Source organism: Centroberyx affinis, unplaced genomic scaffold, assembly GCF_046629955.1.
Source record: "Centroberyx affinis isolate AG114_WGS23_722 - 3 ecotype Tasmania unplaced genomic scaffold, CSIRO-AGI_Caff_v1 ptg001464l_1, whole genome shotgun sequence".
Lineage (NCBI taxonomy): Eukaryota > Metazoa > Chordata > Actinopteri > Beryciformes > Berycidae > Centroberyx > Centroberyx affinis.
In genome coordinates this window covers 298,145-315,345 of record NW_027279933.1, presented here as the reverse complement: position 1 = coordinate 315,345, position 17,201 = coordinate 298,145, and the positions used below count along the sequence as shown (strand labels likewise).

The following is a 17,201-nucleotide window of genomic DNA, read 5'->3' as shown; positions in this document are numbered from 1 at the left end:
TGAATAAGATTAGGAACTGTAGATTGGTTTGAGTTTTGTCAAAAAGTTCTGTTTGATGATGTTCATTTATATGACAGTAAATGGCAATTACTATGACAGAGTACACTGCTCACATTCTAAACTACCCTCTCAGAGCATGTCATCATTTTGCTGCCTGTTGGACCTTTTGCATATAATTAGCATTAGCAGACCACTAATATGCAGCATCTTTTTGAGGGAAAATAAACCCCAAAAACATTCAAATATATTCATCCCAGATAGTTCAACTTCGAGTATACGTTTCAAGGTAAGAAATAGTCCAAGTGTCTAATCTGTGAATGAATCAATGAATAAGAGAAGCTTGATGAGGTTGTAACAATATCCAGGGGTGCATTTAGTGGTTCAGAGCCACTAGCATTATTAAAGTATAAAATTCATTGTCGGGGAAGCAACTCTGGAATTTGTTATTTGATACACCACAGTATTATTTCTCTGGCTTTTAGAGAATTGTTCATGTTCACAAATATTGATTAAACAATCCTAAAACATTCCTAAAACTCCTTTGGAGAACTGATTAATACATACTTAATATGAATATTTGGTGCAAAATCTGAAAGCTCGATCCAAGGATTAATTGAAGATGGCTTGTTATTTCCAACTTCAGAAAAACGTTTGTAGCCACTGTGAAAGTCGTCGGAGAATTCATCAATTCATTCATTAATTTTTATTTTACCATTTTTTTCCTCATGAGATTCATCCTTGATGTGAAAAAGTCTAATTGCCAGTATTTATTTTAATCAAAGTGTTAATGCAGTAATGGAATTTTCATATTTATTTATTTATTTATTAAAACACCCAGTTATTATACTCTTGTCACACTGTCTGTCTGGTTATCTGACTGGTGCTGTGGTCTTCAAGAGGTTCAGGTCAGTTAGTCAGAGCTGAGATACTTCACTCCTATGTGAACTATGAAACTTCATCACATTTTACAGCAGTAGAGAAAATCATTTTCAACAAATCATGTCTGCTCACTATTGAGTTGTATCTAATCAATAAAATAATATGTTTTATTATTGTGAAAACTTAACTTTTAACTTTGAATCTTACCTTTTCTGTGAACCCCTACAATCCTATTCTTTATTCAGAAAGAAGCAGAGGTGATGCACTGTGGGACTGTGCAGAATATGTACTTGTTTTGTCATGTTGTTGAAAGGCCTAGAAGAGGATAGGTGTGTTTGTATTCTGGCCACTCAACGAGCAACCTTGGCTGGCCTGCTCTGACACTCAATTTATCGTCTTGTGATTTGAGGCCTTAGTTTCTCATTACGCCCAAAGTTTTTGTGTCCTTGTGCAACAAAAATTAGTTTGTATGTCTGTGTAAATCACCTGTCATATGCACATGCTCCTTTAAGAAAAGGCCAAGGGTGTCATTCGATTCCTGCCGCCTTGCTTTCATATTTATGCGTCTCATATTCACGTCCATTGGCTGTGTCTCAGTTGGGCTATCCATCAACACTTTTTATCCCCATCGCACCAACAATAAGGGCATAAAACGCTCTTTTACGTCAGCAAAATGCTGCTACAAATAAAACCAGAACAACACACTTCTTTATTTGTCTGGTAATAAAGTACATAAATTAAAACTGATAAGTGAGGTAATTTGCATTGGCCATATCCTATGGGCCTAGGCTTTAATGGAAATTACCAGAGGCAATGAAGCTGTATTATAAAGTATAACCAACAAAATTGGAAAACATAGGTGATATATTTATGAGTTTACAAAATTGAAGGACAAGCAGTCCCAGGGGGAAGTGTCCTGCTCTCCCCAAGACAAGGCAATTTTTCAAATGAACATGTCAGGGAAACACAGGCATTTGAAATATATATCACTCATCCTGTCAAATGAAATTTCACATAATTTGTAAAAGATTAATTTGTATACTAAATTGCAAACATTCAAGCTTTTATTCACTCAACTATTCATAAAAAGCAAGATGCCAATGAAGAAAACAATATTAAACGGCAAAAGTTGCAGACGTAAAATCAAGTGCATTACATGTATTGTATAGTATTTGGAAATGCTGTTTTGTGAATCTGAGTTCACTCAGAAGAAATCAGTAAACCACCTACTGTTCCCATCGGTCTCTTCCCAGTCTGTACAGCCAAAGCCACCACCACACAAACGGTGCTTATCCCCGGGTTCAAGACTTTGCCACATTTTCAAACAGAAAAAAAACAAAAACAAAAACAAAAAGAAAGGAACATAGTTAAAAGCAGTGGGTTGAAGAGATGTCTCTCTCAATTTTGTACAGTCAGACGAAATCAGTTGCCTTTGGCCTGCTTAAGGGCAGAAGGTGAGGGAAGCACACAAAGGCAGTGCAATTATTCTGTTCTGGCACAACAACAGAGAGCAAAAAGAGCATCAAAGGCTTTCCTCTGAGCAATATAGGGCTCCCTCAGAGGAAAAGCGCAACCTGTGTGTGAATACCAGAGCGTGGACTTCTGGTCTTAGCAACATGGGGCCAAAAGATTTTTGTCAGTGTCAGTGTCAGTATCAGTGTAATGCAATTTTGAGAACGCTTGTCGTTATATCCCTTGGCAGTGTAGTATATCTTTTAAGAATGAGCTTTAAATGTGAAAGCTATTTACTTTTTGCAGTGTGTGTATATGTGTGTATGTGCGTGAGTGAGTGAGCGAGAGAGAGAGAGAGAGAGAGAGACAGAGAGAGAGAGAGAGAGAGAGAGAGAGAATGGCAGGAACAGATTTTCTATCAGGCACATTCGAGGGCGTCTTGTTATATATCGGGGTCCTGCTTCAACCCGGAAGTGTAGTTTTCACGTGTTGTATACACACGCATTGGTTGCTATGCAGAACTGTTGCTTACATCTATGAGCTGATATCATATTGTATTAAATTACGGACTGTACTTTTTGTATCATTAGAGTCTAGAAATAAGAAAATGAAGGTGGTCGCGTTAATAAGGTAACTGCTGCATGTCCGTGCTGTCACTGGCTCACAGCTATGCAATGTTGCTGATGTTCTTGCTAGCATTACAGTTAGTAAATCACAACTGGACTGTTTTATGTTGATTATTAAATAGATGCATCGTCTTGTGGTTCACCGTTAATTTTCTCCGAAACCAGGATATACCAGGCAATAGAAATCCAAAGTTATCGGCTATGGAAATGCTTTATAAGAGAGTAAACTACAGTAATATGGAAAAGACTAACTGCTAATAGACTAGAATAGAGCATATCTGTACTCAGTAGACCACTGGAAAGTCAGGATAGACACAAACAGATAACAGGTTCTTCATCATTGAAAACTCTGCTAATTCCACTCGCACCACATTCCCACAGTACTAATTGTCCACCGCCTGATAATGTATAGGTCCAGACCTGTCCTGCATATTAATGATTAAAAAAACAACACGACTTAACTGTATGCCTATTCCTCATCCCGGGTTCCAGCGGGGGCAAAGACAGCTGCTACAACATGATGCAGTGTGTCGCAGCCGGGCACAGGATCGCAGCTCTGGCCAACCTGCGCCCTGCTAACACAGGTGAGATGAGCTGCTGATGTTATGATCTACAAGGGCTAGCTGGGCTATATGGGCCAGCCAGCTGCACTGCTGACTAGTGGACCGAGAAACCTCTGCCACTGCAAAACTGTAAACGAAGTGCTGCAGAACTTTGTTTGGGTAAATCTCTCAGGAGTGGAGGTCCAACTGAGGTCCAGAATCACATGACTCCAATTATATGATTAAGATTAAATATGAACAAACATGCAGACAGTCTTATGGTTAAGTTGTGAGTTATATATCGATAGTATAGATACAGCAGCCGGAGTTAGTACACACTGTTCTCAGCTTTTAGTATATTTTATACAATTTGGTTTCTGAACTGCTGAGCAGGCTGTTTTACAGTGAAATTTGTTATTTATCAATATCAATAAGGACATTACAACAATTGGTACATTATTTAAATGGTAAATGGACTGCATTTATATAGCGCTTTTCTAGTCTACCGACCACTCAAAGCACTTTACAACAATGCCTACATTCACCCATTCACACACACAGTCATACACTGATGGCGGCAAGCTACCACACAGGGTGCTGGCCAACCATCGGGAGCAATTTGGGGTTCAGTATTAGAGCTGCAACGATTAATTGATTAATCGATTAGTTGTCAACTATTAAATTAATCGCCAACTATTTTGATAATCGATTAATCGATTTGAGTAATTTTCTAAGAAAAATAAGTCAAAATTCTCTGATTCCCGCTTCTTAAATGTGAATATTTCCTGGTTTCTTTACTCCTCTATGACAGTAAACTGAATATCTTTGGGTTGTGGACAAAACAAGACATTTGAGGACGTCATCTTGGGCTTTGGGAAACACTGATCCACATTTTTCACCATTTTCTGACATTTTATAGACCAAACAACTAATCGATTAATCGAGAAAATAATCGACAATGAAAATAATCGTTAGTTGCAGCCCTATTCAGTATCTTGCCCAAGGACACTTCAACATGCGGACTGGAGGAGCCAGGGATCGAACCACCGACCTTCTGATTAGTGGACGACCCGCTCTACCTCCTGAGCCACAGCCGCCCTTTAGTGTTATTTTGTTATTGCCGCATGTTTTTCTGCCATTTGCCAGACACTCTGCAATCTGTTTGTCATCAGAAATTGGCCTAAACTCCTTGTCATTCATGCCTTAGATGAGTTGGACAGCTACATGTACCAGACGGTGGGCCACCAGGCCATAGAGCTGTATGCTGAAGCCATGGAGCTGCCACTGTACCGACGCACCATCCAGGGCTGCAGCCTGGACACCGGCAGAGACTACAGTCAGACAGAGGGAGATGAGGTGGAGGACCTCTATGAGCTGCTGCACCTGGTCAAGGTAGGCCTCTCTGTCCCCGCCAGTGCTGAGAGAACAAGGGTTTTATTATTGTAGTATTACGTCACCCTGCAGCTGGTAGGGATTCACTGTCTTGCTCAAAGACACTTCAGCAGGACGGATGCTTGACCCGACACGTTTGAAGGACCTGAGTCCTTGAGGACTGCTGCCACCCCTGCTAACTACACTACCCTGCTCTGTATTATGAGAAGATTTAATTACTGTGTAATTGGTTGTTAGGATCTTAGCAAACTAAAACTGTTAAGTCAGTTTTTTTTGTTGTTTTTTTAAAATTATGTTATATAAGTCACTTTTTTCCTAAATTATAAACATTTCTCTGGTGTCGCTACAGTATTCACTAATATATAATCATCTTTGATAAACATTAGACCTAGTGGTCATTTTGCGTGCTTGCCTTCATTTGCACGAGGCTGATTTTAACATCAGATCATTTTCATATCTCCTATGAATTGAAATATTAGTTTTAGTTTCATTATTAGTCCACAAAATATTAATATTACCACTAGTCAACTAAGAATTTGTTTTCCATAGTAGGGGTGTGAAAGGCTTCACACATTAATTAATGAAATAGAGAGTGGATCGTATTCAAGGTTTATTTGAGGTGTGTATCCGTTATGCTAAAATCTGCACAATAGACCGCTGAAGTTTGTCGTAATTTTTCTGCCCAAATATAGAATTCCAGATCATAGCCAAAACTCCCCATTCAAAAAACCCATAGATTTTTAAAAGATTGTCATTACTGGAGTCTGTGGTTGACTTTTTTCCTTTGAACGTGTGTTTCTCAGTACATATCTCTCTGTGTTGAGGACAGAGCTTTTTAATTTTGAAGCCGAAATATATAAATGGAAATAAATTGTTAGCATCATCTAGCTTAGCATTTCAGGATTTGTCTCTTATGCGTTCATGTAGCCAGCCGATATGCCTGACACCACTTACTTCCTCTTTTGCGTTTGCAGTACAGCTTTTAAAAATAAATGAAGCCACTTAAAAACATGTGCGTGTACCAAATGCAATCTTTTTTCACATGCAATAAATACTCCAAAGGGCTTGAGTTCTGAGCACTGAGAAAATAATTCTCCCGTTCATTTGTTCCATAGACAAACTCGTATTATGAACCGGAAGTTGGAATTTTTTTTGAAAATGACGAAAGCACTTGAGTGGTCTGTTACATGAACTCAATATTGCAATGCTTCATTGCGTGTACACAAGAGTGGTCAAACATCATTTTGACTCCTTGCAACCACTGACATATGCTTGACTTCTTTTTAGTGAACAAGCTCTCAGAGCACTACTAAACTTCTCATCTGGGCTAAGGGTACATGACACATGTCACAGTGTTGAGATGTTTTACAGACCATTCTCTATGGATTCAGAGTCACTTAGTAGCCCATCAGCACTGTCTCAACGAGACCCTGCTTGTCTAGCTTCATCTGGCCCTGCTGTACACTAACGATCCTTAGCACCTATTGTAAAGTGCAACTGAGCCGCACAGGAGATTACAAAGCCATGTTATTGCTTTTAGTCTGTCTTATTCTGTCTTATTTAGTATGTCTTATTCTCACATCTCTTTTTATCTTAGTCTTGGAAAATATTGTACCTATGCTGTATCAGTTTATCAAAGTTTCATGTATAAAGTTGGGGTCAGGTGTCCTTCAACAACTGGGTTCACAGGAAAAGTTCCATTCTTCTTTTTTATCTCACATGACAGAAGATCAGATGCAAAAAATTAATCACCGAATTAATATTTCATCAAATACCCCTTTTGCCAGGATGTTGAGAAAATATTCATTTGATGCCAAATTATGTATGAGACCTCAGCGGTGCGATGTGGTGCAGGGAGACCGACTGACAGGTTTGAGACGATTGCATGTGTGTTTAACACTGCCTACCTGACCGCCTGCAGCCATGAGGAAGCTACCTGGACACACACTTCAAGAGCAACCGCAGCTCTCCCTGCTGTCAGCGCAAACAGACGCCGGGGTGTGGGCTTGATCCAATGTAACACTTTTCCCCCTCTGCACACACACACACACACACACACACACACACACACAACCTCTCATTTTAGCTGGCAGCATCAAATTTTAAGACCTTGTTATGGGATGGTGGATGGGAGTTTGTTGTTGAGATGGGAGTCAGCTTGACGTGGCGTAAATGGGAAGGGGGGGAAAGCACTGGTTCTTCCTGTAGGTCTGTGTGGAGACATGTTCATCCCGGGCTGAGGGCTGCTCCAGGGCCCCTGCATGTCCACACACCGCCTGAGTGGCAAGGGCCAGTCATCCCGCCTCGGGGCATTTCGCGCCCTCTCCCTCGCTTTCTTTGTCGTCTTCTGTATAAATCTGCGGCTTTACACATGCGGCTACGTGAGAAAGCGCTTGTTTGTGTGCGTCCGTGCGTGTGCGCACACACTCGCACAGTCTGGTTTCTGGGTTTTTGTCTCTCGCCAGCGTTCGCACTGAAACACACTAGCGCACACTTACTTACTTTCCATCTCTCTGGTACACGATGCAATACACTCCCTCTCTCCCTGTGGTCAGTGCTGGCTCTGATTGCAAAAGGCTGCTAATTTCCCATTTCCAGGGCTTCTCTGGTCTGACCTCTCTCGTCAGAAGGGCCATAGGGCAGGGCAGCTGGACTCCCATGGGGCCCTCGTGGGCTAGCAGACCTCCAGCCCTCTCTCTGTTTACCCCTCTCACTGTCATCAACAGACCTGCACCATAAACAACAGGCTTCCTCTCTCTCTCTCTCTCTCTCTCTCTCTCTCTCTCTCTCTCTCTGATGTCGAGTATAAGAATACAAGATAGACTTAAACTTTCTTATCTCAAGTTTTACAGAACTCCTCTCCCAACTTGCTTTCTTTGACATTCTTAGGAATCGGCAAGTTTACTAATGGGTATAATTTGTTCCGCATTGTGAAATGAAGTAAACTCATGCAAATCAGTCTCGTTCCTGTATTTAGAAACTCACACTATTCTGTCAAAGCAACTCAAATCTCCTCTTAATATGTCACGGATTATGGTCACATTTAGTTATGTTCAACACATATGCCTAGCTTTCCATTGCACATATTTCGTTTAAAATAAAAATTATTCTGGTATTTGCTCACCTTAAAGTTTGTGGTGTTGTTGATTGGTGAAGGAAATGAGAGAGAGAGAGATGGAGAGAGAGAGAGAAAAAAGACTTCTTCTGATAATTAGCTGTTAAATCACCCTTACTGGAAAAGAACAGTTTTAGCATGAAAAAAAAATGTGTTCTGTTTGGAAAGGGTGATATTTTGAAAGATTCTTTCTAGCAGTTTGAATTAATTAGAAGTTACAAGATTATATTTGGCAAATGACACTTGAGCATAGATGAAAGAATTTTTTTTTCTCAACTTCAGAGTTGATGAGTTTAAGTGGAAATTCTTCCCTCCACCTCCTTTGCAACTTTGATAACAGGCTCCTAGCATGAGCCAACAGTGCCATCTATGGATCGTTCCCAGAAGCTGACAAACCAAAGCAGCTCTCTACACTGTGGCCTCTCCAAGAATGTTTGGAGCCATTCAAAGGATTCAAAGGAAGGGATCATTTTCTTCTGAACCATTGTTGATAGGGAAAAAAAAAAAAGAAGCCCAATTATGATAGAAAAAATGAGCCGTCCATCCCCTAGCAGTAGTGATAATGGCAGAATGACAATGTGGCCCTATCCTTGGCCCCTTGCTCTCATCGCTGGCTGTGTATGGCAGTGTCTCTTTGAAGTGTGTAACCTGATAGACATGCAAGCCATAGCATACCCCGTCCCATCCTGCTAGGTGCTGATCTTTGAACCCACTCTTTGAGGGGGAGAAATAACAGTTTTGTCAGCGGCAGGGGGGATCTTTCACTTTTGGACGTCTATTGCTGTAAGGGTGTTTTCATAGAATAGATGGCGTCCTTGTGCCGTTTTATCAATCATCAAAAGGCAATCATTGTCAAAAGGCAAGCTAGAATATAAACTATATATAAAAGATGGGTCTGTGAAAGAGGACGTGAGTTAAGAAAATATATTGTTAGCGATGTAGTTGTTTTAATTTGTACTGGGTGATCTCTCTGCAACATTTAGCTGATTGATAAATAAAAGTTTAAAAAGTTTAGATTTGTAGCTTAATGCCCTACACCCACTGTATAATTCAAATTTATTCACTCAGTGTGGTAGTTAATACACTATCTTTTCCCCTGCCCAAGTGTCTATTTTAAGTGGGTTGAGATGGAGCCTTTCCTCCTGTCCTGTACATCAGTTGTGTGGTCGGTCTGCTCTCCTCTGCTGTGATCTGCTGTGATGTGTGATACAGATCAGCAGTGTCAGTCACCCCTGGCTGTAACGCCAGTCCCCCCGAAGGCCTGCAGAACCCCTCATATTAGTCATCTCACATCCCTCAAGTCCTTTATCCCCCTTTCTGTGCTCTGTGACCTGACACAGTGGCTCTTTATGCCCCGTGACCCTGCTAGTGTGTGCGTGTGGGCGCGTGCGTGCGTGTGTGTGTGTGTGTGTTCAAGGTCAGGTCGAAAAGGGCCTCTGTTACATGATTACAGGTCTATCTCTCTCCTCCATACACACCGTGCTGTAAGCATGGTCACCTCCTACCTCTCTTTTTTCCCCTGGTTTGCCCTCTTTCAGCACTCTACACTAGGAAGGAGTGCTCTCTCTCTCTCTCTCTCTCTCTCTCTCTCTCTCTCTCTCTCTCTCCCTCTTTCTCTTATCCATATCCACCTACATATCTTTTTCTCTCTCCACTCTCCCTGTCAACTGTCAACCCCAATTGGAAGCTACTTGATGTTGTAAGTAGTGTTGTAAGTAGTTTCTGTAATGTATTATTAGATGTTATTTCAATTAAACGAGTCACTCCCATTTTCAAGACGGTTGTCTGCACAGTGAGTGTTTTAAAATATAAAGATGTTGCACCTTGGAAAAAAAAATAGCACAGCATACAATACGGCACGAATAGTTGTGAGTTATGGAAAGATGTAGGGGGAACTGGAGCTTTAATCGCTGGATATAGTAATAGATAATATATAAAAGATAGTGACTGTATTGCAGGAACTCTGCAACCTTTGAGCTGATGAATAAAGACAAAGACATTTAAGCTCATTAGAATGATGAGGAACAATAGATGATATCTATGCTCACGTTCTTTTTTGCCAGCTCTCATTAGCAGCACTGTGACATCTCTGTCGTTCTGCGACCCGGCTTGGAGAACGATGGAAATGTTACTTTCAAATCACATTTCCTATGCTGTAATTCATTCGACTTTTCAGAAAAGCTGTGGTTTTTGAAGGTTTTTTTTTTTTTTTTTTGGATAACTGATCGTGGGTCAGTTGCCACCCTCAACTTCCCCCCTTCTTTTTATCAAGCCAGTGTATTTTTTTTTTCTTCCTTGAGGTGTCTGGGAAAAGTACTGGAGAGGCACACTCAGTCCTTTGGCCTTTGTAGATGAAACATTCCCTTCCGTTGGTGTGTGTTAAAACACCTTGTTTTTAGTGAGATAATCCTTTTCTTAAACACACACACACACACACACTCTCCCCCCATTCCCTGCCTCTCCCTCTGCCCTTTATTACACACACACACATACACACATACACACATACACACACACACACATTTCCCCCCTTATCCTCAGCCTCTACCACTGCTCCATTATCGACATCAGCAGACAAGACTGGGGCCCTCTGAGATTGGAGAAGCAGTCTGTCCACAAGTCCAAACATTCTTTTTCATTCTTTCCTCTCCCTCGCTCCTTTCTTTCTTTCTTCTGCTCGCATCTTTGCCTCTATTGTATTGTCGTCACACTTTCATCCGGAGCCTTCAGAAGCACCGGCACCGCGTTGTTGCAGGTGCCCTGATGGAGGTGTATCCTGCTGCGAGGAGAGGAGAGAGAGGGGGACCGAGGGAGAGGAGAAAGAAAGAGGAGAGGAGCAGAGAGGAGGAGGGCAGGCTGGCAGGCAGGCAGGCGGAGGAGTCTACAGTTGAACCAGGAGCACTGTGGTATTGATCAGGGAGCTGAGGTGTTGGAAGACAAGTCGCTGAGCAGGGGTGTGAAGGAGGAGGGGGGGTCAAAATCAAACACACAGCCCTGCTCTGATTACCGGCATGGTGCCGCATTAGACGTACATCGGGGGCTCAAAAGGAAAATGGATTTCTTTAAAAAGCTGCTTAATACATAAATCATGACCTCTGGGGTCACAGCGTGGGTTTAGGAGATCAGATCAATAACAAGGCTAATGTAAGCTTGTTGTAGCAGGTTTGTGGTGCAAAGAGACCTCCAAATGGTATTATTAGAAGGTTTTAAGTAGTCTAAAAACGATGAATTGGATAATTGCTCTGCAGAAATACTCTCAAGTAGTTTTATTACATTTTCAGCACACGTTTAGACTACCGTACTTATCGGATACATTTCAGCATGTTGTACTCTATGAGCTAGTATAGATTCCTTTAAACAGCTGTCTTTCTGTGTGTGCGTGTGTCTGTGTGTGTCTCCTCTCTGTGTGATAGCCATTGTTATCTTTTCCTTTGGTCTGAGACGGCTTGTATTTATGTTGGTCGACACAGTGGCAGTGGGGTTGAGATTGCGGGCTTGTTTTGCACATGAGGAAGGATAGCATTAGCGCTGAGATAATGGCGCTGTGTATTGTTCTCTGGCCGTGTGGAAGTGGCGGGACAGGATCTATTAGATGCAGGCCCATTTCCCTCCAACTGACGCTAACAGTCCCCACAAACATTAGATAAAGAGCCTAGCCTCAAGCCTTTGTAATTTGTTTGTATTTTTCTGCTTAATGTACTTTGCTCAATCTTGTTTAGCGATGATGGAAGCAGATAGCCTTATCTCGCCTTGCCAAGGGCATGAGCCACTAACACTGCTTGGTTGAACATTGTTCCAATGGAGAACGTGTGTGTATGTTTTTTTTTCTTTTTTTCGTTTTGATGCCGGATGAATTGTAGATCTAGCTAGAAGTTATTTGCATCTGATTGGTTTTAGCTATTGGCTAACATTTTTTCATAATAAATCGTACACTGCTGTAATGCAGCATTCACTTTCATGGAAGGTGTGTAGATGGTGTAATGGTAAATTTTCTATGCTTCATTTGTTTGATTGTTTGTATTAAAACTTAAGGGAAAGCTGTGATCCTTTTCTAGCCCAGGCTGAACAAATTTAATTTAATGTGTAATGGATATCCAGCGCCACTTTTTTCTCATTTTTGTCAGTTCCCCTTCAAAATGCCTTTGGATGTTCCTGCGTCCTCTCAAAACAACTTTTCTACTTTTGATCATAAAAGATCTATTGTTACATCCTCACTGTCACCCTTGCTGAAAATATTATTTTTCTTCTCCATTTGCTTTCAGTACTTTTATGAAATCTTAAAATTAAATATGAAATTCAATTTATAGGGCTTCAATTTGCCTTCTTTCTGTCACATTTGGATTCCAGCCTGTTTTTTTTTACTCTCTAGTGTCTCCTTCAACTTGAGTTCATCACCCATGAAAAGTGTGAATGATAATCTAGCCATTTCTTTCAAAAAAGATGTAAGTTACAGAGTTATAGAGAGAGCTGGATTTGTAATAAAAAGCCTTTAAAACTCTCCAATATCAACAGCTATATCACACAGATACAAAAACAGCCTCTTAACCCTTCTGTCCCAGTAAGCCCAGAGTGCACCCTGCTGTCAAACTCCAGTCAGACCCAATACTGTCTGTCTGGGGAGAAGACGGCTGAGGGATAGCTCTGAGTCAGTCAACTCCCTGCCATCCATCCACTCCAAAATTAAGAGGGCTTTTATGTTTTGTTTTGTGGACCATTCCCTTCAAGAAATATTTGTGGCAGGCCCCATCGCCTCCCGCAGCTAAAGTCATAACCAGCCGTAGAAAAACACTGTCTGGAGTCTGGAGAGTGTGTTAAACCAGCATCGCCGCTATATTTTCCTCCAGTCTCTCTCTGGGGAGGGAAGAGGGGGGTGTCCATGATGTCTGTTGGAGTTGTGGAGAATAGAGGACAGGAGAGCCAAGATGCTGAGAGTCTGGAACCTGACCTCACCAGAAAAACATTTACATTTTGGAGTGTGTGTGTGTGTGTGTGTGTGTGTGTGTGTGTGTGTGTGTGCGTTTGTGTAGGTGAGAGCATGACCGTGTGTATGTGTGAGTGCGTGTGGGTGCGCCCTGTGGACGAGGTGGTTGTTGCGGACCATGAAAAGCGACTGACATAGTTTACCTCTCTGTGGTACGAGACTCCCTCTTTGATTCCGTCGTGCTCGCTCTCTGGAAGCGGCTTCCTGCCTCAGCGCCTCAAATGCTCTTTCCTCAGCCAGCCAGGAATGTTGCTTTGACAGAGCTGGGATTATGACTTTGTTTTATGCCCTGCAGAAAACTACTTTGTAGACGTTTATTTATTAGAACACCTTACCCTTTTAATGCTGAGGAATGAGGCCCCTGAATGTTCGGAAAAGTTGCACGAATTCCTGTCATCTCGAAAAAAAATCCCAATGCAGCGGATCCTGTGAGACTACAGATGCAGAGTGATAATCTGTTCAATGTAGAAAACAACCGTTAAAATATTGCATTTTTTATGATCCAGTGATAAATAATCCCTTTTGCTTGAATTGCCAGTATTCATGAACATGCATCGATAGACCTCCCTATGTCTCCCCGCTGCTTCCCAGCATTTAGTTTTCCATGCATGTTGATATGGAAAGCCTCCTTGTCCTTGGCCTGCTCAAACCAGGGCTTTGTGCTTGCTTTGGCCAAGGCCCTCTCCTTCCCTGCCTGACGACTGGGCCTGTGTTTACGTAACCATATATATCTGAGAGGAAACTCGCGAAACGTTAATCTCTCTACTTTTTAACCCTGATGAATTTCTACGTTTTCCAGCTGTGCGGCATGGCATATTTATGCTCAGGCCCTATCGCTGAAAACAGCTCTGTCATTGTAAATGAATCACTGTCCACGACTAAAGACTGTGTCTGTGTGCGTCTGTGTGTGTATGTGTGTGTGTGTGTGTAAACTTCAGGCTAGGAAACTGAACAAATACGAACTGAGTCCTGAAAAGCTCTTTCCTCTGTCTGCAGTAAAAGCTGCTGCATGAATAAGTTCTGCAACTTCCTTCTCATTCTTCTCTACCTCTGGAATCAGGCCCAGATCAGTGTGGGTCGTCCTGTCACTCGTCACTTTTCTGTGTGCTGATAGCCGTCAGTCACTCATCGTGTTGATGAGACAATGTCTCATGTCATATCCTCTGTAGTCTGGTCACACCTGCATCGTGGTCCCAGCGGAGAATAATACTTTCCCCTATTCTTCTTCCTTTCCCTCTTTCTTCTGACTCACTTTGACCTGCATCATCTCAGGAACCGGTCTGGGCATTTAGGTTTATAAGCAGCTGGCTTTGTGAACAGTTTGTTTTTCTTATTCCACCACTCTGTATGGTTGAGGACTGACACGTGGTGAGTCATCTTGCCAGCCCATCCACGAGCACAAAGGAAGAGCCCGTCTTTCAACAGCTGCTTCAAACAGACAGCCCCACCAATTTACCAAAGGGAATGTCTCTGAAAGCCTTTTAGAACAGGGTTTTGGTTGATGTTTGTTTTACAAAGACATTCACTAAGCCTGCATGCCATTTGTAGTTTTATTGTGATGGATCAGGCATTGTACGTGGTGTTTTGGCCATAGCATTTATGTAATCTTATAAGCATTAGGTGTAACTTTATTTATAAAATTATGATAGGTGTAAGCTAGATCCTGCCTCTCCTCCTCATTCCACCCCTCCACATCCTATCTCTCCTTTACCAACACAGGGAGTCACCTTGGAGTATAACTGTCTGTACAGAATGGTAATGAGGAGGCTGATTTAAAACAAATAACCGACGTCTCCTCCTCCCGTCACACTAAGCTTCCTGTCAGTTTGGGATGTCTGAGTTGTCAGGACGCCCCAACACGCCACAGGACTGTGTCCACATTACATTAAACACAATTGCTTGACCCTAGCTAGCCCTATCCCCTCTACTACATCAACTTGTGCTACTACATCAAGGTCCAACAACATCCCACCGTGTAGGGGAACAGGGGAGAACAATCCCATTAGATTACAACAGGCCCAGAGCTGATCTAATGGAGAGAGGACATTAAAACCATGTCGCGTCCAGTCACTCACTGGATGGATCCTGGGAGAGAGGGATGAGGAGGAGGAGGAGAGATGGAGAGGAGAGGGAGGGGATGATGGGAGGCCGTGGGGTTAGAAGCGGTGTCGATATGACAACGAGGACACCGCGATGGAGAGCGTGCAATGGTACCCCGGTGCCCTTGAGCAAACTGTCATTCAGAGCACTTTAATTAATTTCTCCACTCCGTCTTCTTCCCTGCCCCCCCCCCCCCCCGCCTCCCGCCCGTCGTGCTCAGGCATGCCGCATACAGGGGCCAATAATGTGATAGAAAGCACATCAACAACTTTGGACGGGATAAAAGGAGGATTTCGTAATGAAAATATCCGGCCTTGTATCTGTAACAGTCGAGATCGGCAAGTGCTGATTTCCCGGTAGTCAGAACAGGCTGGAGTCGGCATTTTGGAACCCCACCATTTTGCAAAATAGAGCCTTGTATTGTTAGGGTGTATAATTAAGACCTCATTGTGACAGCCATTGAGAGGGAGAGCTAATGAGGGTTCTGATGTATTCAATGTGAATATGAATATTGAATTTTTAATATTTTATGGCTTTCTAATTGCCTTGGTTACTGTTAATGACTTTGTTGAATATTACCCAGACTGAATGTGTGGCATGCATAAGTACCTTGAAGCTGAGAGTTGATAAAATAGCCGCATTCTCAACCTGGACCGATTCAGTGCTTTACGATCGCCGCGTATCTCCGGGGCAGATATACATATCTTGACTGAAGGCATGTCTGTGACTGTGAATACATTTGAACTACTCTTTTACTCTCTTACCAAGATGTATGTATATATAATTACAAAGTATATCACACACGCTACCTTGAAATAGAGTTTAATGGCCGTATCGTTTCTTTGTGGAGCACGTCTGCTGGCCTTAATCTTCCCCACAGCTGACATCTTAATAACTCAACCCTCTCCATCCATTTCCACAGGAGACGTCCGGATGTGGGGGAAGGATTAGTTTAATGAATTTGACAATTAGTAACAGAAGTTAATGACTGCATGGGGCTAAGTACCCTGATGGACATGGCTGGGGGACTGAGGGCTTCCATTGCTCTGGCCATAGATCCTCATTAATAGCTTTTCTGCCTGCTGGAGAGGACAAGGGAAGCCAGGCCAGGCCTTTGTTTAGTCTGCCTCTGACGGGGCTCCTAGGGGGTCCCACTGTTGCACTTCGCCATGCCAGAATTAGTCCTGCTCTGGGCGCTAGTTAATGCGGGGCCTCGGGTCCTGGATCAGGTGAAGCTTCCTTAAATGAACCAGGGTCATTAAAGGTTGAAAAGAGAAAAGTGACATGGAATCACAGTGGGGAGGGGAGCTCTTTATTTGGATCTTGTGCCAACAGTCATGAAGAAAGAGAAGTGATGTGTAGGTTGGAGGAGTCCTGGTGACCTCTGCCTTGATTTATGTTATCGTAGCTTCTTACCCAGATCCCACCTCTAATGCAGTCAAAATACCATTTGGCCAGATAGCTCTCATAAAGATTTTATTATTATATATTATTATACTGTGGTTCATGAGCTACCTCGTAGCTTTTCAGGTATTCCCACTATAAACCATTTTGATAAATTTTTCAACGAGCATAAAATCACAGTTTGTATTTTTTACGGCATCATGAATACACACGGAACACTCCCATAATATCCAGCGCTACTTTTATGCTTTTATACCCCTCCACAATCATCCCTCCTACCTTTCCCACAGCGGATGAGAAAGTATGTCTAGAATTTGTAAAATCACATCTCTTAGTTTGTCCAGAGCAGCATTAGCTGCCCTCTCATTCCTGCCTGTCTCCTGATGATAGCTATAATGGCGACAAAAACATAACTGCATCCAAAAATAATCATTTTCCAAAGCTGTTTGCCAAAGGGTCTAGGAGCTAAAGTCTCCATTGAAAACAAGGGGTGTGTGAGAAAGTTGTCCCGTGTTATCATTGGTGGAGAGTCGGCCTGAGTATTATACTGTAGTCTGTGTGCTGATGTGTAGAGAGCCAGTGAAAAGAGAAACCACTTAATTGGTTGTGGCTGAGTCAAACCTCTGAGGCCCAAGTACCTACAACAGTCTGCCTCCAGAGAGAGAGAGAGAGAGGGAGAGAGAGGGAGACAGAGACAGAAAGACGAGAGG

At 42.4% G+C, this 17,201-nt stretch overlaps 1 protein-coding gene across 1 annotated transcript in view; it reads left to right on the top strand.

Annotated features, from left to right (window-relative positions):
• Window positions 1-2,938: 2,938 nt before the first annotated feature.
• The window catches only part of dph6 (diphthamine biosynthesis 6), a 56,622-nt gene continuing 42,359 nt past the window's right edge, over window positions 2,939-17,201 (top strand). Inside the window, exons 1-3 of the mRNA XM_071526801.1 lie at window positions 2,939-2,961; window positions 3,450-3,541; window positions 4,707-4,891. Of these exons, the coding sequence (XP_071382902.1) occupies window positions 2,939-2,961; window positions 3,450-3,541; window positions 4,707-4,891 (300 nt within the window). The remainder of the gene's footprint in view (window positions 2,962-3,449; window positions 3,542-4,706; window positions 4,892-17,201) is intronic.